General features: G+C 43.7%; 1 protein-coding gene across 2 annotated transcripts in view; it reads right to left on the reverse strand.

Moving 5' to 3' along the window:
• adamts14 (ADAM metallopeptidase with thrombospondin type 1 motif, 14) overlaps positions 1 to 24,400 on the reverse strand; it is a 238,764-nt gene that overhangs the window by 196,022 nt on the left and 18,342 nt on the right. For both annotated transcript variants that reach the window (XM_084323888.1, XM_084323887.1), the window contains exon 3: positions 14,204 to 14,360. In XM_084323888.1, the coding sequence (XP_084180014.1) occupies positions 14,204 to 14,360 (157 nt within the window). The remainder of the gene's footprint in view (positions 1 to 14,203; positions 14,361 to 24,400) is intronic.

A 24,400-nucleotide genomic window follows, 5' to 3' on the forward strand; every position in this document is an offset into this window, starting at 1 on the left:
CGACAAAATAGAGGTGTGGCGATCAAAATCCAGTGCGACTGATGTATTGCACAGGTCTGATGTATGGGCACAGTGTTTGATGTATGGGCACAGTGTTTGATGTGCTCGTAAGGGAGCGGTTCAGCTCTGCTGGGTTTGACGTGAACCCGTTTCACTTACCGTGAAGTGAAACAGGTTTTTTTCTTCTTTTTTTCTTGCGTCAAACCCCAGTGAAAGTTAACAACAATTTCCTAAGTGTTTGAGCCTGTACAGTTGATAAGCAGGTGAAATCCTTTGGGGGGATAAATAGTGCTGTGTGCATTTCCAAACCCTCTAGACCCCCGCCATCAAAACACTCTCTCTCTCTCTCTCTCTCTCTTTCTCTCTCTCTCTCTCTCTCTCTCTCTCTCTCTCTCTCTCTCTCTCTCTCTCTCTCTCTCTCTCTCTCTCTCTCTCTCTCTCTCTCTCTCTCTCTCTCTCTCTCTCTCTCTCTCTCTCTCTCTCTCTCTCTCTAGACTCATAAATCCTCTGCAGCCTATGAGGAGTCTAAAGTCAGAAGCCTATTTCCTCTGCCCCACATTCAACCCACCCCATAATATGTGCATTCAGAGCACGGCTCCCAGCTGACCCACTCCCAGTCCCAAGGAGCATTCATCCACATCCCACAGCCGTTTTCTTGTGTGTGTGTGTGTGTGTGTGTGTGTGTGTGTGTGTGTGTGTGTGTGTGTGTGTGTGTGTGTGTGTGTGTGTGTGTGTGTGTGTGTGTGTGTGTGTGTGTGTGTGTGTGTGTGTGTGTGTGTGTGTACCGAGAGTTTATTGGTTTTGAAACATTAATTTCATACAGTAGAGGACATTTCTGTTAGATTATATATTAGATAATTTTTTACATTGCATTTGGGCTTTTATTTTGAAGGCAATTTCTTAATTTCTCCCAACACCCACATAGTCCTAACCCCCCCCCCCCCATGCCCTAGTAGTTGGTGAAGTTGGTCAGTAACGCGGGATCATCACAATTTCCACCTAAAATCTTGTTTATAAACCTAACCCTAACCTTAACTCATTGACTGCCACACTTAAGTGCGTGAGAGGGCGCTAGAGCGCCACCGCTTTAATCAATGGGAGGACTAGGAGATTTGCGAGTGCTTAAAATATATCTTAAATTATGGCTATGGGTCTAATACACTCGTCGATTATCAGTGAGTTGCTTGCAGTCAACATGTACAAAACGGATTGTTTTTTCATCGGTACATTTCCGTTTTATACCGTTTTGAATACGAGTATAGTTTTGGTGATTTCTAGTAATTCCAGAGAAAGCGATAATAGCCCTTTAGTGGAATACACAAAACTAGGGATGCCCCGATCGATCGGCCACCGATCGTTATCGGCCGATATTCAGTATAAATATGCGATCGGGGAATTCCGATAATGAGTCATATTCGCCGATCGCGGAAACTGATCAAGTGGATATCTCACTCGCTTGTCTCAGACGCACAGGACCTGCAAACTGCTCCTCCTCCCTAGCCCCGCCCGTACCCGTGTAGAGTTTGTAAACACAGACACAGAGGAGGTCCGCTGAGTGAGTCTAGATAGTGCATTCGACCTGAGCTAACGTTAGCTACCTAGCTATCGTTACTGTTTTATTTTCGCCGATCGTCAAAACAGATCTCACTCGCTGAGTTCTGTCTCAGACACCGGGAGCTGCACACAGTGCTGCGCGTCTTCTGCTCCTCCTCCAGCTCCTCCCGCACGCATGTAAACACGGGTCTAGTCTAGTCTAGTGGGACGGGACCTCCATGAGCTAACGTTAGCTACCGCTACAAAATGACCCAGTCAACTATTCACTTTTAGTTTAATACATGATGAGGCATTGTCTAACTGAACGGTATCTAGCCGGCTAGCTACTGATAGCTCCTGATATCAACAAATGCTCCAGCAATAGTCTAGTTATCTAGTACTAGTGTATGTTACCTCTGTTAGCTCACGTTAGCTTAGCTCACTGTTCAAAACGAAATGTCCCATTCAACTAAATAGTTCACTGAGGCGTTGTCTTAACGTTATATTTCCGGCTAGCAGTAGCTACAGACAGCTCCTGATATCAATGTCTTATAACACTCATTCGATGCATATTCGAAGCCCGGCTTGCGTCGCAGTCATTAACGGGGATAGCTGAGGGAGTAGGGTATATCTGCAGAGCCTAGGGTAAATCTGCAGAGCCGAATGTGATTTGATCAAAGCAGAGTATGTACACACAGACAGTGGAGATAGCGAGCATTTTGACTTGTTGCGTGGTGGCGATGTCTCGCAGATAATACAAGTACAAGTCTAATTATATAATATATATATTTTATAAAAAAAAAAAAAAAAAAAAGTTTATATAAAATAATTTTTAATTTCTTTTTAATCAAAAACGATCGGTATCGGATCGGTATCGGCCGATATGGCTCACGACGATCGGTGATCGGTATCGGTGGAAAAAAACGTGATCGGGGCATCCCTACACAAAACACGTTGTAATTTTTCGGCTGATTATCGAATCTTCCTGAAATCAACGCTAGATCATCATTATTGTCCTTCCTCGTGCATACATGAAATGGCCCTCGTAGCGCGGCCCCCCCCCCCCACCCACCTCCTGCACCCAACGGAAAACAGCCACACATACACACACAGATACAGCGTCAATCGGGGTAGAAATACATATCAGATCAACGATCAAATTTATATATAATGTTCTTACCTTGTATCTGATGTAATGCAAAAGAAATAATCCAATTATCTGATCACCATTTGAAGTACTGGGCGCGGAAGTCCGTGCCACGTTCAACAGCATTGCATATGAGGGGGGGGGGGCAGCCTCGCAGATATATCGTTGAAATCAAGTTACCTCGCCTGATTATTTAAACCACGGCCGCACGGCTTGGATCGTCCCAGAAAAAAAACGATACCATTCCCAGTGGAGTGCAATATTAGCCGGAAGGCGTAGGGGGCGGTATTTGCCCTTTTGCGAGCTCAGACCCATTCCCAACGATAACATCAGGCTGGATGGATGAAAATGAATGGATATCGCTAATAAAAGAAATAACGATTAAAACCCAACTATACTTGTGATTGGCGCTCAAGCGATGGCGAGTTAACCCGATTATCATTGTGACTGGCGTTGAATGAGTAAAAGGGACATTCCGCAGATTTTTTACCTGAATCCTATCATTCTGTTGTGAGGAGGACATGTGATAATCGGACATACAACTTACCAACATGTCCTCTGTCTTGAAAGCTTGAGAGACACAGATCATGGTACGTTTTATGTCCTCCTCACAACAGAATGATAGGATTAAGGTTGAAAATTGGCGAAGTGGCCCTTTAACCTCAGTGGAGACCTCGTGCCCTAACCTGACCCAAAATATTTTTGTGATAATCGATTTTCGCCAGCTAGGGCATGGAAGAAACGTGAGACACGAGAGAACTTGCCACAAAGAGCACTGTGGCGAAAAATGCTAAGCTATTAAAATGTGTATCACTCTGTACTATGTTAAAACTGGCTGTGAATTTATTTATTTATTTTCAACCTTTATTTACCCAGGGTAGGTTCGCTGAGCACGGATGCTCACATTCACACAGTTACATACATTCACACCAGGGGAGCTGCCGGTATGACCGCAAGCAACTTCGACGTATGAGCAACTTCACTGGAGCAGTTGGGGGTTAAGTGCCTTGCTCAAGGGCACTTCAGCTGTGGGTATTGAGGGTGGGGAGAGCATTATTCGTTCACTTCCAACCTTTTATTTTCCCAGCCAATCCGGGGGATTGAACGGGCGACCTTCCCTATTACAAGCCCCCTTCTCTAACATTTAGAGGATCGTTTATGGGAGAAAATCGTCTGCAACTATGAGAGTAATAACAACATTTGAAATGTCATCACAGCAGTTGTTGACAAGAGGAATGTGTCTCGGTTGAAATCGACATGTACACACAGTCTCATGTACCATATGAAAGCTTTACTCTTTGGCATTCTCCTCTGGGCTGTACGTTTTCACATTCCATTATGATTGCAGACAATTTCTAGAAGAAAGCCATAAATAAGATGGAAAGGCGCCAAGCCTGCCAGTGGGAGTCATTGAAATTATGCAGATTATACCAACAAAAACACCGCCTGCCACGGGGTAATGGCCACACCATTATGGAGAAGCAAAAGAGCAGATACATTTGAATTAGTGCTGTCAATCGATTAAAATATTTAATCTGATTCATCGCATGATTGTCCATAGTTAACTCGTGATTAATCGCAAATTAATCGCTTTTTTTCCCTAGCTTAACACTTTCAATGCCCAAAACGTCATATGACGTTTTATCAGCCCAATGCCTGAATGCCCACGACGTGTATTATCGTTTTATTTTTTTATTAGCGATCTGATTTCATATTTCATCAACAGAGTCTCCCGTTGGTACAGCAGCTCCTCCAGCAGCTCAGAATGGAAAAAAGCGCCCCCTATGTCTATCCCTGTGTAACTGCACATCAGTCACTTAGACTGACCTGGGATCAGTGATATGTAGAGGCGGGACCAGCTGGCTCCGTGAGCAGGCAAGCCGTCTGCTCAACATGGAAGTCATCGCGGGACGGGAATCAGCCTGGAATATATATTCACAGTAGCCAATCGATAGTAGACAGTAGTGATCGATTTTTGGAATGGCGATCAGGAATTGGAATGATCTTTTTGGAGAACATCTGATCTGAGGTAAGGAATCTATTTTACCAGTCTTGGGATAATCAGAGTTGTATTCGCTGAGATATAAGCGTTTGCCCTATGTGTGATGTGTCTCTGTGTGCGCGATCGCTTTGAGGAAATCAGAGAATCGATTTTCAGCTCGCGGCCCAGCGTGCATACGTACGTACACATATACTATCGATAATCTAGCGTTTATTTGAAAACGATTCATAAATAGGCCGAAAAATTACAATGTTTTTGTGTATTCCAGAATATTCCAGTAAAGGGCGTTTATCATGGAACATTTATATTTTCCTTGAAAACAAGGGCTTTTCAAAATGCTATAAAACGAAAATGAACCGATAAAAAAACAATCCGCTTCGACAATGTTGACTGGAAAACGAGTCATTGATAAGCGACGGGCAGATTAGACACATAGCCATAATTTAAAACATAGATTAGGCGTTTTTAACGCTAACATTGAAGTGGATGGTGGGCATTCAACCGGTAAATCAAGATTAAGCTTGGGCTCTGAAACCGATATTTTTCAAGTTCCAAGTTTTAATACTCTTATCAACATGAGAGTCAACAAATGCTTGCTTTATGCAGCCATTTAACACAAAAGGATGACCCTCATGCATTGCAAATTTGCATCAAATTCAAAACAGAGTGATGCACAAAATAACTTAAAAGAAAATAATAATTTAAAACAATGAATAAAGTGTGCATGAAATAATAGGGGAAAGAAAACGTTAGGAACTTGTTACATTCACCCACACAAGGGCTGAGGATTCACACCCCGCCCCCCCCCCCCTCTCTCACACACACTCTCCCAGCTCTCTTTCTCTCTTGTCCCTTCCTCATCTCTCTCACCCCCCCCCCCTCTCTCTATCTCACACACACACACACACACACACACACACATATTTTTTTTAAGTTAATCGTGAGTTAAAGAATTGTGCGTTAACGTGTTAATAACGCGTTAACTTTGACAGCCTTAATTTGAATAAATTACTCAAATCCAATTTGACAAGCAAACAATACACTACAATACAAAACAGCTCTCGGGAGAAAAATACTGCAGAATTGAGAAGCATCAGAATCACTTTGAATGAATGAATGAATTCTTTATTTATTTATTTTTTTTTTTATCCACTTTTTCTCCTTATTTTTCCATTTTTCTCCCATCCCAATTTCGCCTTGCCAATTCTCCCTTCAATTCTCCCCTCCCCTGTCTTGAACGTTGCTAGACTATGCCTCCCACTGGTCGGCTGCAGTGAGGACCAAGCCTTGCATCACGTGTCCCCTCCGGTACACGAGGAGGCAGCTGTCGCATCTTTTCACCTGAACAGCGCGATCTCTCAGTGGCGAGGAGTAACGCGTGGGAGGCTCATGCTGCCCCCGATACTTCCTGATTCTGCTGTACAGGCGCACCAACCGACCTGTAGGAGTCGCTGTCCACAACGTCCAATCCCCACCCACCGGCTTTCCCACCACTAACACTGCCAATTGTGTTAGTATGACGACCGGCCAAGCCGGTAGCAACACCGAGAGCTGGGCTCGATACCAGCATGGACATTAGACTATACGACGAGCCTAGCATAATACAACATACTGTATGTACACCAAAAAAAGAAAAAAAAGTTTAATTGCACTTAAAAAAATCAATTAAACGCAACATATTACAGAAAATGGGTTTCGCCTAGTCTGTATGGATTTGGCAGTATGAAATGTTATTCAGGAAAATGACACATGTACTCCTTGACGTTTAGCCAAAGTTTGAAGTCTTCAAATTAAGAAACCTAAACAAGCTGTTCAGAAGTATTGCCCTTGGTGATGACTCAAGCAATCAATTAGCTTTGACTAATGAATTAGCTGTGCTTTTTGGAGCCTGGAACACTTACCTTAACTAATGTACTGCCCAGTTTGTAAATGTTTTTTTAGCTGCAACCAAGCAGTTAGTATACGTCGGTCTGTCAACATTTAAAAAAAAAAGTTGTTTGCCATAATGTAGTACATGACAGAGAGACATGAAATTTGTCACAATGATAGATACTGGTGTGCCAATACATCACTAGAAATACACACCAATGGACCAGATGGTGGCTGTAAGGGTCCACCTGTCCCTGGACCTTTCTCCCCTGTCTGTACTCCTCAAGAGCCCCCTCCTTTTCACATTCTCTCCCATGGTCTCCCTCCACTCATGAACAATATTCCTCTGCCTATTCTAGGACTCTTCCCCCCTGCCTGTACTCTTCAACAACCCCCACATTTACCCCCACCTTTGCACAGACATTTCCCATCTGTACCTCCCCCTGCTGGACATTCATCTGAACTTCCCCTTGTCTCCCTCATGCATACCCTCCTGGTGCACTGGTGTATATTCAATGTCTACATGTCTCTCTGTGCCCTTCCCCTGCTACATTGTCTCTTGTTCCCTTGTTGATTGTTGTTTTATTAGTTCCTTGTATGGTTGTTATGTTTACTCTGTCTAGTGTTCAGTCCTCTTGTGTAGTTAGTTCTGTGTGCTTCCCAGTTTATATTCCCCATTGTGTTTGGTCTTGTGTTTTCCTGTAGCCCTGTGTTAGTTCTGCTTTTCCCTCATGTGTGTCTCGTTTTGCTAATTGCCCTGCTGTCTCTCCAGTGTTAATTATTCCCCCTATATCTGGTGTGTTTCCCTACTCTTGTTGTCGGTTCATTATTGGAGTTCCTTGTTTTGAGATCCCTGTCTTGATGTTTCTGAGTATCCTGTCCTTGCTGTTACCCTCGTCCTTGCGCTGTCATTCGTTCCTTGTCTCCCTATTTTTCAGTGAGTCTAGTTTTTCAGTTTGTATTGTCATCTTTGTTTTCGTTTTTACAGTCTCGTTTTCTTAGTGTTTATTTTGTAGATTAGTTGTGCCTTCCCCTACCAGCTCTGCTGTGGTTCCTCTGTTGTTTTTGTACCTGCTCTCATTTATGAGATTCCTTGTTTTGGTTGCTACCCTTTTTGAAGTAAGGACAATTTTTGTAATATCTTTGTTGCTGCCCTTGTTTGCAATTGGATTATTTTTGGTTACACTTCACCCCTGGCTCGAAGTGTTCAAATTAAAGGAGCAGTGCTCACTTTTGACAATCCATATCTACCTCTCCCTCGTATCTGTTTGCGCCTGGGCCCTCTGCTAACACATCCATAACAGTGGCGCTATAATCATAGGTCGAAATGTAAAACTTTGGAAAGCCATAACTCTTACACCGTATGTTTGATTGACACAAGATCTTGTACACATATAAAGCTACTATCATTGGTTTACCACATTTACCAATAGGACGACCGGTGACTGCCATTTTGCTTGAAAAAAAACGAAAAATCTTTTCTCCTAGTACTCCTGGGTTGTTCACCTGATTCTCAGAAAACCTGCTGAGTGACTTCACTGTGTAATTCTGAAAGTTGACCCATATGACCGCCACGTCCAATCGAATTGTAAACAGGAAGTGAAGTGCAGTGAAGTTGCTGGTGAACACTTTGTCCCCCCCACGGTGTCCCCCAGGGTTCAGTACTTGGTCCCCTGCTGTTCATCTTCTACATTCTCCCACTTGGACAGATCATCCGCAAACATGGCTTCCGATTCCACTGCTATGCTGATGACACACAGCTCTACCTTTCCACCAAGACCATCACTGCCGCCACCCAATCCACCCTCATCACCTGCCTTTCTGACTGCAAACTCTTTTTTAACTCAACTGTGACAAATCTGAACTACTCATCATTGGCCTAAATTCCCTGACCCACCCCACCCAGGATTTTTCAGTCAACATCGACGGCTCCATTGTCACCCCCTCCACCCACGTCCGCAACCTAGGTATCATTCTTGACCCCACCCTTTCCTTCCTCCTGCATGTAAACCAGATCACAAAAACCGCCTTCTTCCACCTCAGGAACATTGCCCGTCTACGCCCCTCACTATCCTTCTCTGCTGCTGAAACACTGACCCATGCACTCATCACTTCCCGACTGGACTATTGCAACAGCATTCTGTATGGCACATCCACCAAAATCCTCAACAAACTACAATACGTCCAAAACTCTGCTGCTCACATGCTCACCTAAACCCGCCGCTCCGACCACATCACCCCCATCCTCCACGATATCCACTGGCTCCCCATCATATACAGGATTCAGTTAAAAATTCTACTCATCACCTTCAAAGCCCTCAACAACCTGGCCCCCTCCTACCTCTCTGACCTCCTTCCCCACCACACGCTACCCGCTGCCTCAGGTCCGCAGATGCTAACCTCCTCCAACCCATCAGGACTAAACTCCGGACCTGGGGCGGCAGGGCCTTCGCTGCAGCTGCCCCCACTCTCTGGAATGCCCTGCCCAACCATATCCGTCATGCACACACCCTCTCATCATTTAAAAAAGGCCTAAAAACCCACCTTTTTACCCTTTTATATAATTATTTTTAATTTTTTTTCTACTAAAACTGTATTGTTTATTTTGCTCTGTAAAGTGTCTTTGAACATTCGGAAAAGCGTTATACAAAATTGATGTATTATTATTTGTCTGCCGTTTTCAGCACCTCCAGTTCTAAACGACTGTTTCATTATATGAGCCTTGCTGTTGATTCTCCTCCCATTGTTTACATTCCTCTGAATATATAGAATATCAGACTTCAGATCTATCAGATCACACTGTAAAAAGAAATCTCAAATAATATTTTACGGTAACGTTGTTGCATTGGATCTTTTGTTGTTGTTGAATCAACTAAATAGGAGTGATCAGTGACTTTATTTCATATTGACTCATATTTAGTTGATTCAACAACAACAAAAAAGTGTGACAATGTGTCTAATTAAATACTCAAGCCTCTCAATCTTGCAGTTGTGATTGGAGGATCATGAAAAGAGGGCAGGGTTTGAGATGAGGTCAATTGTGATGGCTGTGCATTAAAGGGATCATGGCGTCGCTGGCGGAAGAAAACCTCGTAACTCCAAAAACGTAACTTTTCAGGAGATGAAAAAACGAACACAGATTTGAGGGCGAATAGAGTTACGATGTTTAGACAGATGATTGGTTTAATGCTTTCCCATTGTTTAAACTTTGTAAAACCACACACAACAGGATCACATACTGTTGATTTATAAAAAAAATAATATTTAAAAATTAAATGGAGTTACAAGGTTTTCTTCCGCCAGCGACGATGGGTATGTTCATACTGGAATTACATATCAGTATAAAGTAAGTGAAAAAAAAGTCTACGAGAAAAGTCAAGAGGAAGTTGAGACAATTTACCCCCTTTTTTAACCGTGTAATGCTTTCTGTTTTGAACAAAGATGGACATAATCACCACAAAATCATTATGTGGATTCACACAATCACTTTTTGTCAATGTAGTTTTACATCAGAAATCAGAACGGGAAAAAAACATTCCCATTTCTGGCAATGAGAGATGAATGAATGAATGAATGAAAAGTTTATTTCTTGGACATGTTATTCTTCTTATTTCTTCAAACAACTCAGTGTCTTGATCCGTCAGACCAAACAATCTTAACAACAAATTAATAAAAAAAATCCTTAAAGGAAAAAAACATTTAAAAACGAACAAAGAAAAAAACAGGATTTATAAACAAAAGAGCAATGTGTTTGGTTAGCAGACATGTCCAAAAAAAGGAGTAGAGGGAAGCTTAGCTTATTGATCCCTACCCCCTTACATTTGTATTTGTTCTTCCATTAATTTTACTAGAATTTACATAATTTAGTATATTACAATATAGAATATTATTTTTACTTATATTAAAAGTTTACAATAAAAAACATGATTCACTTGACAGCAGTGAATATAGTACATCACTACATACACAATATACCATAACTTTGTTTATCCTCACTACTCATTTCTGTATTTTCAGATAGCAGTAAGGTTTATGAATAATAAAGTATGACAGCTAAAATGAATTCAATGGTGTTCTCTTAATGAAAGCACTTTTCATTCCAATTCATGATGAAACAGATGGGCCAACGGGTCCCTACTGTATAGTCAAACTGAAAATGCAAGTTTGGTTCTGAATATGCAGGTAAAGGGAAGATCCACCCTAAAACAGAATTTACATTGTGCGTATTCCAACATAATCAGTGAGTAAACAGTAAACAGTTGAGTCCATATCTATAAACAGAGACAAAACTATCTCCCTAAACTGGAAATTAGGACTAGAATTTGTGATGTCATCAAGTGACAGTCTTTTGGAGTCTGTCCATTGACAGTGAATTAGTGACCGACTTTGTGGGGCTTGTAGAACATTTGTTTGAGCTATTAAATCCAAATGATCTTTATTTAGATGTAGGGCTTACGGATCCACCCTCCTAGGAGTCGTCTATGGAGCAGCTCCAGGATTTGTCTCTCTAGATTACATCACTTAACAGTTTTCGTCACTAATATTGCTCAGCTTAAAGGAGAGACTTGTCCATATTCACAAATTTAAACCGAACTGTATTAGCATAGAAATAACATTCAAATTCAAATCCAGTGTGGATTTTCCCTTCAATGTGCGGCAGTGCTCCTCTTTGAATAACTTTAATTGACTTTCGTTTATCTCAAAGCGTAGTCATTTCACATGCCAGATCCAATCACAAGCAGGCGTGGTCGGGCATTGGACCGTGCCACAGCTTCATAGAAGTATGACGTTTATGCAGCTAATAATTAAACTCATTTCACAAGGGTAGCCAGGTAGAGAAAACTGGAATAAATGAGCGAGTCGCTTGAATAAAGCCTTTTTTTTTTCCTTTTTTTTCCGGGTGCTGCAGTTATTACACGTGAGCTATAGAGTCGTGGAGTGAATTTAAACGATTCATTCATCAGTTTTACAGTCAAGACACAGGAGAGTAAATGAACAGGGGCACTACATTGACACTGATCCCACCAGATGCTCAAGCTATTGTTTAAGCATGGAAGAAATATAATAGGAATTCATAGTGAAGTTTTTACTGAAAGGGGAAGGTTAAGTCATCGCCATCACTCCCCCCCCCCCCCAACCTCCTTCCAGGGCAGCCCCGGAATTCCTCATTTTACCAGCTGGTGTGGTGAAACACTGCTTCTGCTGTGGTGAAAGTAAGAGGTCTGCACCAGGAGGGGGTCCACCTACTAAGCGGATGGCCTTGTGAGTGGATAGACTAGGGCTCCCCGTTAGCCTATTAATGGTTTGGTCTGTAGTATTGTAGGCTGGGTAGGTATACTTAAAGAGAACTTAAAAGAACACGCCAACATATTGGGAAATTAGCTTACCGTCTTCTCCAGAGAGAGACAAGAAGATAGATACCAGTTTCCTCTCTGTGCATTCAGTAGAAAGCTCTGAACAATGAATGGAAGCGGACATGGCCGGTTAGCCTAGGCATTGTCCAACTAACACCTCTCCCGAAGGCTAACCGGCCATGTCCGCTTCCATTCATTGTGCTAAGCTAGGCTAACGTGCAGCCAGATAGCTTTCTACTGAACACACAGAGAGGAAACTGGTATCTATCTTCTTGTCTCTCTCTGGAGAAGACGGTAAGCGAATTTCCCAAAATGTTGGCGTGTTCCTTTAAGTAAAAGTAGAAATACCCAGATAACTCTAGTAAGTCATCCATTCAAATTGTACTCAATTAAAAGTAGATAAGTATTTGCTATGGAATGTACTTAAGTATGCATTCTACATGATGTTTGTCTATTCCAGTGCTCTAAAGGTTAAAGTGGTGTGTGGTCCAGTTATGCTGCTCTGATTACATTATTATTTGAAGTCCACAGGCTTCAAATGTGAAAGTATATAATCTTCATAAATGTTTGCAATTTTTTCTATGCAAAATCTTTTTCTTCAAAGCAACTAGTAACTGATGGGTTCAGTTAGTAGTGGAGTAAAAGTATAAAGTTCCCTAAAATGAAAATACTCACATAAAGTACAAGTAGCTCAAAATTCCATGCAAAGGTATGGATTTTTACTATACTGTTGTCTACGTATTGTAAATAAAATTTTTAAAATCTAAATTCATACTATATCAAAAAAAGATTCCTTGCAGCAGTATTCAAAATGAAAAGAAAATAGAAAATGTTTAATGAATTAGACCTGTGATAATTGTATTAGATTCAAATTAAATTACAAGATAAAGACATAAAATCATACTGTAATTTGGACTGGAAAACGATACTGTCAAATACTGGTATACCGAAACATATTGTGATATGATATTTTGGGCATCCGATTTTGGCTGTCTTTCACATTCATTACATGTGTGTGATGGGAAAAATGGGAAAATGTTGCTCATCAGCGTAATCAGACTGTGAGAGTGAGAATTCAATGCTGCGTCCTACAGTACAGCCAGTGGCCGGCCGCTGCCCCATCGCATCATATTCACACGCATGTAGAGATGTACTTTCTTCTTGTTATCTCTTGTTAGCTCGCCCCATAGCTCCACTGTTTCTCCCCAGGCAGTGTCTGTTTGGGGTCCGTCGTGGTGAAAGAGTTATGTCCCAGATGACACATGAAAAAGGCTTTCCTTCTCTTGCCCTTATTATTCAAGTCTCCAGCACATATTCCGAGTGACCTCTGGTCCAGTACTTGCTTTCTTTTCAAGTTGACATTCTTTTTACACCGGCCTGCCAAGCATGCTGTCATTGCCTTCTGTGTTCCCTATTGGTCACTCGTTGGGATGGCCGCGTAGCACCAGCCACCCTACATGACTATGCCCCCATCAGAGCCTAGTGCGGCGTGGATCGTCACATAATCGGCCGGGGGACATTTAGTCTGGGATGGGCTAAAAATAACCAATACCGTTGATTTAAAGCTTTGTTAAAGGTACACGCCAACATTATGAGAAATGCACTTACCGTCTTCTCTAGAGGCAGAAAAGAAGATAGATACCAATTTCATCTCTGTGCGTTCGGTAGAAAGCTATCTGGCTGCAAGCTAGCCTAGTTTAGCACAAATGAATGGAAGCGGACATGGACCAGATAGCCTAGCTGTTGGCCAAAAACACCTCTCGCTGAGTTTTAAGCTAGGCTAGTGGTCCGTATCCGCTTCCATTCGTTTGTGCTAAGCTAGGCCGGATAGCTTTCTACTGAACGCACAGAGAGGAGACTCTGGAGAAGACGGTAAGCATATGTCCCATAATGTTGGCATGTTCCTTTAAGTTAATTAGTGGTTTATTTATGCATGCTTAAAGAGTTATACAAATGAGGTCCTTCTGCATTCCGATTGGATGTGGGAAATACAATTTTCAAGATTTTCCAATTAAATCAAGTGGCCTAATCGATTGACTCCTACAAAGAATTTATTCAGTCGCACGTACACACTCAAACACAGACATACACACAGACAGATACACACTCAAAACACTCACACAGACACACTCAAACACACACATACATTAGACACAGACAAATACACACTCAAAACACTCACACAGACACACTCAAACACACACACACACACACACACACACACACACACACACACACACACACACACACTGGCCCTGTTGTTTCCACTAACGTCACGCTCCCTTGCCCTTTGCCTACCTTCATTGTGGAGCTCCTCCCCTCTCTGGCCCGGCTCCCGTTTGATGGCAGACCTGCGGTAGACCACGTGGACACGCCCCTTAACTTCCACATCCTGCTGGCCCTTCTCTAGGGGCTCGATGAAAAACTCCCCATTATCAGTCCGGATCAGACCTGCCTGGAAAAAAGAGGGCTCCAAATTAGTCCACCCCTCCCTCAAGTCAAGGGCTGTAATCGTTCCGGAGCCTGTAATTACAGTGCGCCGCCTAATCAATTGCAAGATTTAGCAAACGGCAACTTATGGGAGGAATGACGCAGGTAGTCTTCAGCTTTCAATATTTCCAGACTTATTGACTCCCAGCATGTTTTCTTTCCTCATATATAGCCCTGAACCAGATGTGTCTATTCACTCATGTTAACTCATTCACTCATATCTCCCCATCCAGTTAACATTCCAATCAGTTTACAAGTCAAAGAGGACGCAGAGATTATGACACTCTTTTTTTGTGTTTTTGTCTTTTTTTTGGCAAGCATTCTCTGGAGCTTCAATAGAAACCTAGTGGTGGTGATGGTGGTGGATGCTTTCAACTGAAGGAGTGTGAACATGCTCTCAGTCTCTCTCTCTCTCTCTCTCTCTCTCTCTCTCTCTCTCTCTCTCTCTCTCTCTCTATCTCTCTCTCTCTCGTCAAGAGGCCTAGTTTGACCCTGACTAATGATGGGTCAGGAGGAAAGAAGCGGTAATAGCATAGCCCGATAGGAGAGAACAAACACTTACACACCCAGATTACCATAAATAAAACATCCTCTGTCCCTGGCCTCCTCATTGTAGACGTCACTCTATGTGACTCGAGGGTAAATATTTACATTCTGCGTCAGTCGGTGGTGGTCTTCGGGGCTTTCTTTTAGTGAATGAGCCTCATCATGGCCACGTCCAATGGTTACCTTTGGGTATTGTTGTGCAAGTGCACTGCCATATATTTGTTCAGTAGAAGTAGGCTACAGTAATGGTTGTAATATTGTTGTTGTTGTTGTTGTTGTTGTTGATGGATGAGTGGATCGTGTCCTTGAGAGGCAGGTACATTAAGACAGATAAGTGTATTTGTTGTGTTCCAAAAGCCAACCGAAGAGAAAAATTAAGAAAATAAAAATAAAACTTGGTAGTCCATCATTACGCTTGTGAAAACGGAAGAAAAAAAAACATACCATTAAGAATTTGGCAGGAAAGATTATGTATATTTCCAGCTGCAAAAAAAGAAGAAAAATATTCAAAATGTGGAGCGTAGCAGAGAGAACGACTTGTTTTGAGTCTACATTTTACGTGTGTCGTAAAAAAATAAATGCTGAGCATCTCCTCGCTCAGGACCGACAATGTGGAAAGCCTGAACTTGAAGGGTGGATGGACATCTGACTGAATGAAGGAAAGGGGGGGTGTGTGAGGTGAGAGAGTGGCGGAGGAATCCACCCCGTCAGACCTAAACCAGGAAATGCCAAGTAAGACATGTTCCAATGCTTCCTCTGTGGTCTTTCCTTTCACCAGTGGGTGGAAAGTGAACCACCACGTCTGTCTGGGACGTCTGCACTCCCTCGCAGTGCTCCTCCGAAGGCAGGCAGACAACTGGGGAAGTATACTCTTCATTCGACAGAGGTGTGTGTGTGTGTGTGTGTGTGTGTGTGTGTGTGTGTGTGTGTGTGTGTGTGTGTGTGTGTGTGTGTGTGTGTGTGTGTGTGTGTGTGTGTGTGTGTGTGTGTGTGTGTGTGTGTGTGTGTGTGTGTGTGTGTGTGTGTGTGTGTGTGTGTGTGTGTGTGTGTGTGTGTGTGTGTGTGTGTGTGTGTGTGTGTGTGTGTGTGTGTGTGTGTGTAGGCTACAGTCTGGGCCTCACCTGGATCTCAAACCTCGCTTCACGAAGCCATAACATTATAACAAACTTCAGATACGCAACAAGTAGATCCACACACCAAATAGCTCCTGTCGGAGGATTCTTTCATCATGCGGTAACGTTTCGAGCAGCGAGGCTCTTCCTCAGACTTCGATCAACCTTTCCCAGTTTTATGCTGCAATTGGAAACAGTTGACTGAAAATGATGCCAAACCGAAATACCGTGCCGTTAGTTAGGGACTGACGTCATCTACGTTACACTACCAGAATTGGTGAAATTGTTGATTACGGCAGTTACTGTAAGTGTGATGGGATAAAGGCAAAATTGTTAGGTTCGACCATGAAAAAGTATTTCTACCACGATGACAGCAGCGGGGATCCATCCTCTTTGTCAGTAGATCATTGGAGCCCTTTAATTACTATTCTTTATATAGCTCACCAGTGGGTGATTACAATTTGCGACACATCAAGGCTGACAGATTCAATCATAACATTGCTAAAGGACGAGTATGTATAGATGTGACGTACTAGTGTAATTGACATGACATGCATGCACGTCTCTCATCGCTTAGTGTTAAGGTAAGATTATCTGCTAACTTAATTACATATTTTCATAGTTACTCAAACTCAAACTCCAAAGTTCCTGTATAATTGCATTGTGTACAGCGCAAGTACTCACACACATTCAACCAGAGGGGCAAGAGGTGGATTGATTAATTTACCTCTACCTAAGTCTAATTTTATGAAAAGGGCAGTATTTTATAGGGTGATAGTATCCTGGAACTGTCTTCCCAGCGATGTTAGGAACATCAAAGAAAAGGCTAGTTTTAAAAGAAATCTTAAACACTATTTACACTTGCACACACAATAACATTTTGTATTCAGCACAGCTGGAATACATGCACACCCTGATAAATTGTTTTATTTTGGTATAACTGGATTTAATCTTTTGTTTTTTCATCTCCTGTTTTACATTTATTTTTTTCTATGATACATGTTTTTACTCTATTCTGATTAATTGTCTTTGTGATAAATGCTAGGTGTATGTTATCTTGTTGTGTATATGTATGTTGTTGGACCCCAGGAAGACTAGCTGCCGCTAAGGCGTCAGCTAATGGGGATCCGTTTAAATAAACTAAATAAACAAAATAAACATGGATACGTGGGTTGGTCATTATCATTATTACTGTATTTGTGACACCATGTGAACATCAGGTTAGTATATGTAATATTATGTTATTTTCTTTTTCCCTTTGCCAGGTGCCGCCCGTCCCTCCTCTGGAGAGTGCTGATTGCCTAATGAGTGGCAGCTGACGGCAATCGCCTCAACAAGGGACGGGTGGATAAAGCCTGGCATGTGACACACTCCTGGGCGCCTCTCTGTGTTAATTGCCAGTGACCAGAGCCTTGGAGCTTGCCTTTGTTTTCCATGGGGTGTGGATGCTATATTGTATATATATATATTTGGCTCTGTGCCTATTTTTCACTACTGTGTGGCACTGAATTCCCTATTGTGGGATTACCATATATATATATTGTTGGCCTCTGTGCCGACTACCCCTATTAAGGGAGCATATGTATATTGTTGGCCTTTAGGCCATTTGCCACTGTTCCATTTAAGTGGAACTACAGTAAGTTATATATATATATATTGTGTTGGCCTTATTGCTGGGTGGTTCCCCAGTGCCAACCATGTAAGCGGCTTGTGTCCTGCGACATTGATAGTTTGTGCCTACTCTGTTTATTCGTGTTATTGTATACTCACCTTATTTGTTCTCCCCTTACCCTTTTCCCTGTTTGTCTATTTGTTGTGGGATTACTTCCCTTCTTTATATTACTATAATAAATATCATTTACCTTTGGAAAACGCTTTGTTTGTTTCTTGCCTGCCGGGACCTGTGCTTAAAGCACCTACTGGACGGGCTGGTTTCATGTACAGCCCGCTCCAGCTATATTCCATATGGTCATCAGACCTTTGTACATGACAATAGATCATGGATCATCATCAGAAGAATGAAGGTTATCCTATAACCCTAGTTATATGAATACTGGCGGAGCGTCTCGCTCTGCCATTGAGATATCATCTCCATGCACATATTGTGCACATGAAAAAGTTGACACATGCACGTCACTTGCACGTGACCACGCCTACTCCTGTGTGTTCCTACAAAACACAGGAAGTGGTCACGCTTACACCCTTCCAAGTCTGAATTCCATGCGTGAAAAACATCCAAGGGTCCTCAGGGCGCTGAAGAGCGAGACGCTCCGCCAGTATTCATATAACTAGGGTTATAGGATAACCTTCGTTATATTACATCTGGCTCGCGTCTCGCTCTGCCATTGAGATCAACAGGGGCAGAGCGGACGCGTGGCCACGTCAAATGCCCCCCCTGAGGGCCCATAAGCCCCTGACCAGGCGGGGAGGGGAGTCCCATCCACCAGCCTGTCCTAACGAGGGGGGGGGAGACAGTCACCTACAACCAACGTGCAAAAAAGGGAACCAGTCACCCTAGAACGCACAGTGCAAGCGGGACCGCGTGTGACAGAGCACTCCGCGGTCCACACCCACACACACCTGCTAGCCCACCTGATGGCGGGGTGCAGGAGAGGTCCCGGCCCTCAGGACTGCTTGGGAGACAGAGCCCCCAGTCATGTCCATGAGGTAAAACCTAACAAAAGGACCCGGGGAGGACCAGGAGGCCGCAGCGCAGATGCCACCGAGGCCCCCCCAAACAGGGCAGCGGAGGCCGCCACTCCACCCTTGAGTGGAGTGTGCCCTGACGCCTGCGGGGGGAACCTGTCCGGCCAAAGTGTAGCAGAGGGCAATGCCCTCGCATAACCAATGTGACAGGCGTTGCTTGGACAGCGCCTTACCCACGTGAGAGCCACCGTAACAAACAAACAGTTGATCGGTAGCCCTGGTAAACCGTGGTAGTGGACGGAGCGTGCACGCGTTCTGGATGGTGTTAACCACAGTAGAGTTAAGACGCATCCCCTCCAGATTCACCATTTCAGCAGCCAAGCCATTAGAGGCTGCCCCAGAACAGGAGGCAGAAACAGTGTTCCGCGTGCCTGAGAGAGGGCCCGCGGTGACCACGGAACAGGCCACGGCGGGGCCACCAAGAGCTGAATCAGGGCCGGGAACCACACAGCTGTGCCCCGGTCCGGCGTGACCAGGATCAAAGTCCTGCGCTCCTGAGCTATCAGGTGTATGGGGGGGAACGCGTACAGAATCCCGGGCGGCCACGGGTACATCGAGAAGGCATCCACTCCCAGAGAGGGGTTGTCCTTCCGACTGACAGAGAACCACAGAGGGCACTGGTAGGACTGACTGCTTGCAAACAGGTCCACCGCGGCCTCCCCGAATCGGTCCCAGACCTGTCTGACTTTGTCTGGACGTAGTCCCCACTCGTCTGGGTGGGGACCGCCCGAGACATCACGTCTGCACCCACATTCTCCCTGCCGGGGATGTGGAGAGCCCTCAGGCTGCGCAGATTGAGAGACTTCAGTTGCAAGGCACTTTAATAAGTTAGGACATGATATTTCTGGCTTAAAATACATGGGTATAGAGCAGGTCTTGAGACCACCAAGAGGCGGCGACAGAGACAGGCTCTTGCTACAAAGGGAATGCTTTTATATTCATTTTCTGGATTGTCTAGAGCCTAGAGGCCTCAATGAGGAAAATGTTTTGACCTGTTTCATTTGATTATTTCATTTCATTCGATTGTTTACTATTTTCATTTATCATTCTTTATATTTATAATTGAAAGATGGCTTATATGGGTCATGAGTGTTTATGTTTAGAGTTTACGATGTAGGCCTACTCTGTATAAAATATATATAACTATATATAGATATATCTCTGTGATTTACTGTTTCTTTTTGATTTACACGCTTCTTTTTGATTTACATAATTCTGAAAAGGTTGTGCTTGTAAGTGGTATTTTGTACTTTTTTGCAGATCTCTTGTGGGAATGTGTTGTCACTTCCTATGTTGTCACTTCCTGTTTGACTTGTATATACTAGGATCACTTACCCTTCATGCTTCATGCAAGCCATTCTGAAGAAGGTGTGTTCACACCGAAACGTCATGATTACAGGCTGCCAATAAATTTGGAAAAACCTGGAGTGCGTGCCTGGACATTGTTTCCCTATTTTTATGCAGATTGAGAGACGCCCATAGCCAGAGTTCGACCGCCGCCCGGTGGAGACGGGGGGAGCGTACTCCTCCCTGTCTGTTGATATATGACGCCGATGTCGTGCTGTCCGTCCTGATCAGAACATGCTCGCCCACCACACGATGGCCGAGCTGTTTGAGGACTAGAAGCACTGCCTTCAATTCCAACACATTGATATGTAGTGCAGACTGGGCAGCATGGTCTTGCCAGCTGCCCCCTACTGCGTCGGTCTGACACCCCCCCCCCCATCCCGTGAGGGAGGCGTCGGTGAAGACCGTGACGTGTGATAGCCTGCTGCCCATGGGGACCCCATGAGGTCCCCAGGCCCCCACCCAGTGGGCGAGGTCACCCAGTACTGACATGGGAACCTTCAGCTGCTTCCACTTGCCTCTCACAGGGTCTGTTTTCATACTGAAAAACCCACCTCTGTATCCTCCTCATGAAGAGGAGGCCAAGAGGGACCACAGTTTGAGCAGATGCCATCATACTGAGCAGGCGCATCACGGACAGCGCCGTAACCGTCCTGTAATCGCCGCCGCTCTGAGAGGGTTGCCCTCATAGACCTTGAGCTTAGAATTAAGCCCAAGTACTCCACCTGTTGACTGGGAAGAGGAGTACTCTTCTTCCAGTTCACAGCAAAACCCAGGCTGGTGAGGAGTTCCACCACCTGCCTGGTATGAGACCTGGCGATCTCCTCTGACCGGCTGAGGACCAGAATGTCATCTAGGGTAGAAAAAAAATCGTATCCCCTGACGTAGGGCTGGGCGATATAACGATAACGATAAATATCGCGATATATTTTAATAATCGATATCGAATATCGAAATATATTTTTTTTTTTTTTTTTTTGACCTGCAACAGGGCAGTTTTAAAACCAGAGACAGTGGACAGACTTGTCTTTCTTGCCTGCAACTTAAAGTAATGGCTTTGCTTGTCCAAATGACAATACTGACAAAATTGAGATTTATTTTTCTCTTGTCCATTTATTTGGTTTGCTTTCTAATTTAAAATACAGTTTGAAACCGTCTGTACACAGTAGGCTATGTGTGCTAGCAGACTCCAGTCACGAGTCACTGTGCACATGTGCGGTGGTTTGTCCACCAAAAAAGCGCCAAAAGATCGAAAATAAACTAGCAGAGCCAGAACGGTTTAACTCCCCTGGAGCCACAGCCAGCAGAGAAGCCGGTTTACTTTCGCTTTTAAACCAGCTGCAGCCTGAGAACTGGAGTGTGAGGGGATGTAACACTAAAGATGGCGGCAACGACAAAGAATTGCTGCAAAATAAACATACATCTGTTGCAGTGCATGTGAGCGGATCGGAGCGTGAGCGGCGCGGGGCGCGGAGCGGCCGGTTTTGACGTGAGCGAGGAGTGGGTTTTAAAATGAGTCGGCGCGACGTCCGGAGCGAGAGTTCTCCTCCGCTCCAATCCACTCCAGGCCGCTCACAGTGGTTTAACACTGATGTAATATATACATGCAGTACAATGCCAAAGCAACAGATGGCGATGTACAAACATGAAGGCCATTTTCAACCAATGAGAAGGGTGAACCTGTGATAGGCTAGCCTGTTCAGGCTTTGTCACTGTAGAGACGCCCACACTCACTCCAGTTAGAAAAAGTATCGACGCCATTGTTGTTGACGTTAGCTTACATGCTAACGTTAATGGCAGCGACCATAGCATTGTGGCTCGGCTAGCCTATCATCGCTTAATAGAACTAGTGAATGGATAAACAACGTTATTTAACATTGCAGAATGGCTACAATTACAATGCGGCTCAATACAAACAATTGTTAAGGGGCCCAGGGGGTGTAGACTGTTGTAGTTTGAGCTAATTTACACCATGTCCCAAAAAAAAAAAAAAAAACTGCTGAGCGATCTGGCGCGGGGAGTGGGGAGCGCTCGATTCAAGGTGAGCGGGGAGCGAGCGGAGAGCGACTTGGGGGCGGGGTCAACATGAGCGATTAGCGGAGCGGACCAAGCTTTAAAGAGCGAAGAGCGGATTTCTCGGCCGCGCCGATCCGCTCACGTGGCCTGATCTGTTGTTTAAAAAGAAAAAGAAAAACGTATTTTTTTTATACTTATAACAATTTCGATAATTATCGATATCGAGAAATATGATAACATTATCATATCGTTATCGCGATATGATTTTTTTCCATATCGCCCAGCCCTACCCTGACGACGCAGAGGTCCCAGCGCGGTGTCCATGCACTTGATGAAGGTGCGAGGAGCCAGAGAGTAGCCGAACGGCAGCCTCTGGTACTCGTACGCTATTCCCTGAAAACAGGAAGCGTAGGTATTTCCTGCGAGGAGGGAAGATCGGGATGTGAAAATATGCATCCTGAAGCCAAATGGAAAGATATAGAAACCAAAAGAGAGGGATTCAAAGTGCAGGCACTAATAGGAGATAGGGAGCTGTTCAGAAGACATGAACAACTACTAGACCCAATTACCAAATTCACTATAAACATATGGAACACAATAGTAAAGAAATACAAGCTAGAAAAAGAATCCAAGATACTGAGATGGATAACAGTAACACACAACAACAAATTCAAACCAGGGATAGACGACCATGGGTTCAAAAGATGGGAACGGGGGGGGGGGGGGGGGATAACAGCAATATGTACAATGATAGAAGGAGGGGAGATGCAGACTCTACAGAAATTGAAAGAAAGATTCGGACTAGAGAATAGAGACCGCTTTAGATATTTACAGATTAGAGATTACTATAACAAAGAAATAAAACAAGACAGAGACAAAAAACAGAATGGGATAATTAAGATAATGGTAAAAACATATGAAGGAAGGAAGGGGAGGGTTATATCAGCACTATATCAGGCAATAATGGACAGTAAGGAAATTACAACCTTGTATATAAAAGAAAAGTGGGAGAAGGAATTAGAAATAGAGATAACAGAGGATTGTTGCAAGATACAACAATCAACCACAGGATCAAGGATATGGAGGGAGTTTGGGTGGAAAAACATAATTAGATTATTTATAACACCAGAAATACAGGGCAATTACATGCCAACACAGAAGCCATGTTGGAGAAAATGTGGGCAAGAAGTAGCGAACCACACACACATATTCTGGGAAAGTCAGAAAATAAAAAACTATTGGGAGGAGATAGGAGGGATAATAAATGAAATAGTAGGATATGAAATGCCCCAGACAGGTCAAGTACTATACCTAGGGAACTTGACACAGAAAGAAATTCAGGGAGAAGACAAATATCTGATTAAGATACTATTAGTAGCAGCCAAGAAAGTATTGACTAAACTGTGGTACAGGGTAGAAACACAGATGAAGGAAAAATGGATAGAAATAATAGAGGGGATACAGGAAATGGAGAGAATGACACTGAGGCTGAGGCTACAGGAGGAGAAATTTGAGTCAAAATGGGAAAAGTGGGAGGAATATAGGAAGAAGAGGAACGACATCACAGAAGAATGAAAAGGAAACAAAAAAAGAAATTGAAATGTAAATAAACAAGGTAAAGATAGAATTGACCGATGAACCCATGTCACCCCCTTTCTTTTATTTCGGTTTTCTTTTTGATGTTATAATTTTTTCTTTATTGTTTCTGTCTGTTTAATTGTATTGTCTGAGATGTTTGTAAATCAAAAATGCAAATAAAAATTTAAGTTTAAAAAAAAAGAAAATGTACATTCTTCAGGTCTATGGTCTCCCACTCTGCCAGCGCATAACAGGTGTTTGACGGTCAACATTCTGAACATTCCAGGTCCAGTATGGGTCTGACACCCCCCTGATTTCTCGGGCACCAGAAAATATCGGGAGTAAACGCCACTCATCGCGCCCTCCCATGGGACCACGACGATGGCCTGCTTCGCCGACAAAGAACGGATCTCGTCGGCCAGAGCTGTCACTGCCGCGGACTCTGACAATAGAGTCTGTATCAAACCCAAAAACGGAGGGTGGGGGTGTGCAAACTGTAACAGAAGCCCCGCCCTCAGCGTTCTCCAGCGTTCTCTCCATCCACACTGACATATGGCACTTCTGTAGCCATACGTGGTAAAAATCCCAAAGCGCCCCCGCTGCCAACTGGCGCTGGTCCACTAAGAATCGTAGACAGGTGGCCCGGTCCCTCCCGCTGTGCATTGCAAACCCCGGTTTTGCCAACCGCGCAAGCAAGGTA

Source organism: Notolepis coatsorum (genome assembly GCF_963971535.1).
Source record: "Notolepis coatsorum genome assembly, chromosome: 10".
Classification (NCBI taxonomy): domain Eukaryota; kingdom Metazoa; phylum Chordata; class Actinopteri; order Aulopiformes; family Paralepididae; genus Notolepis; species Notolepis coatsorum.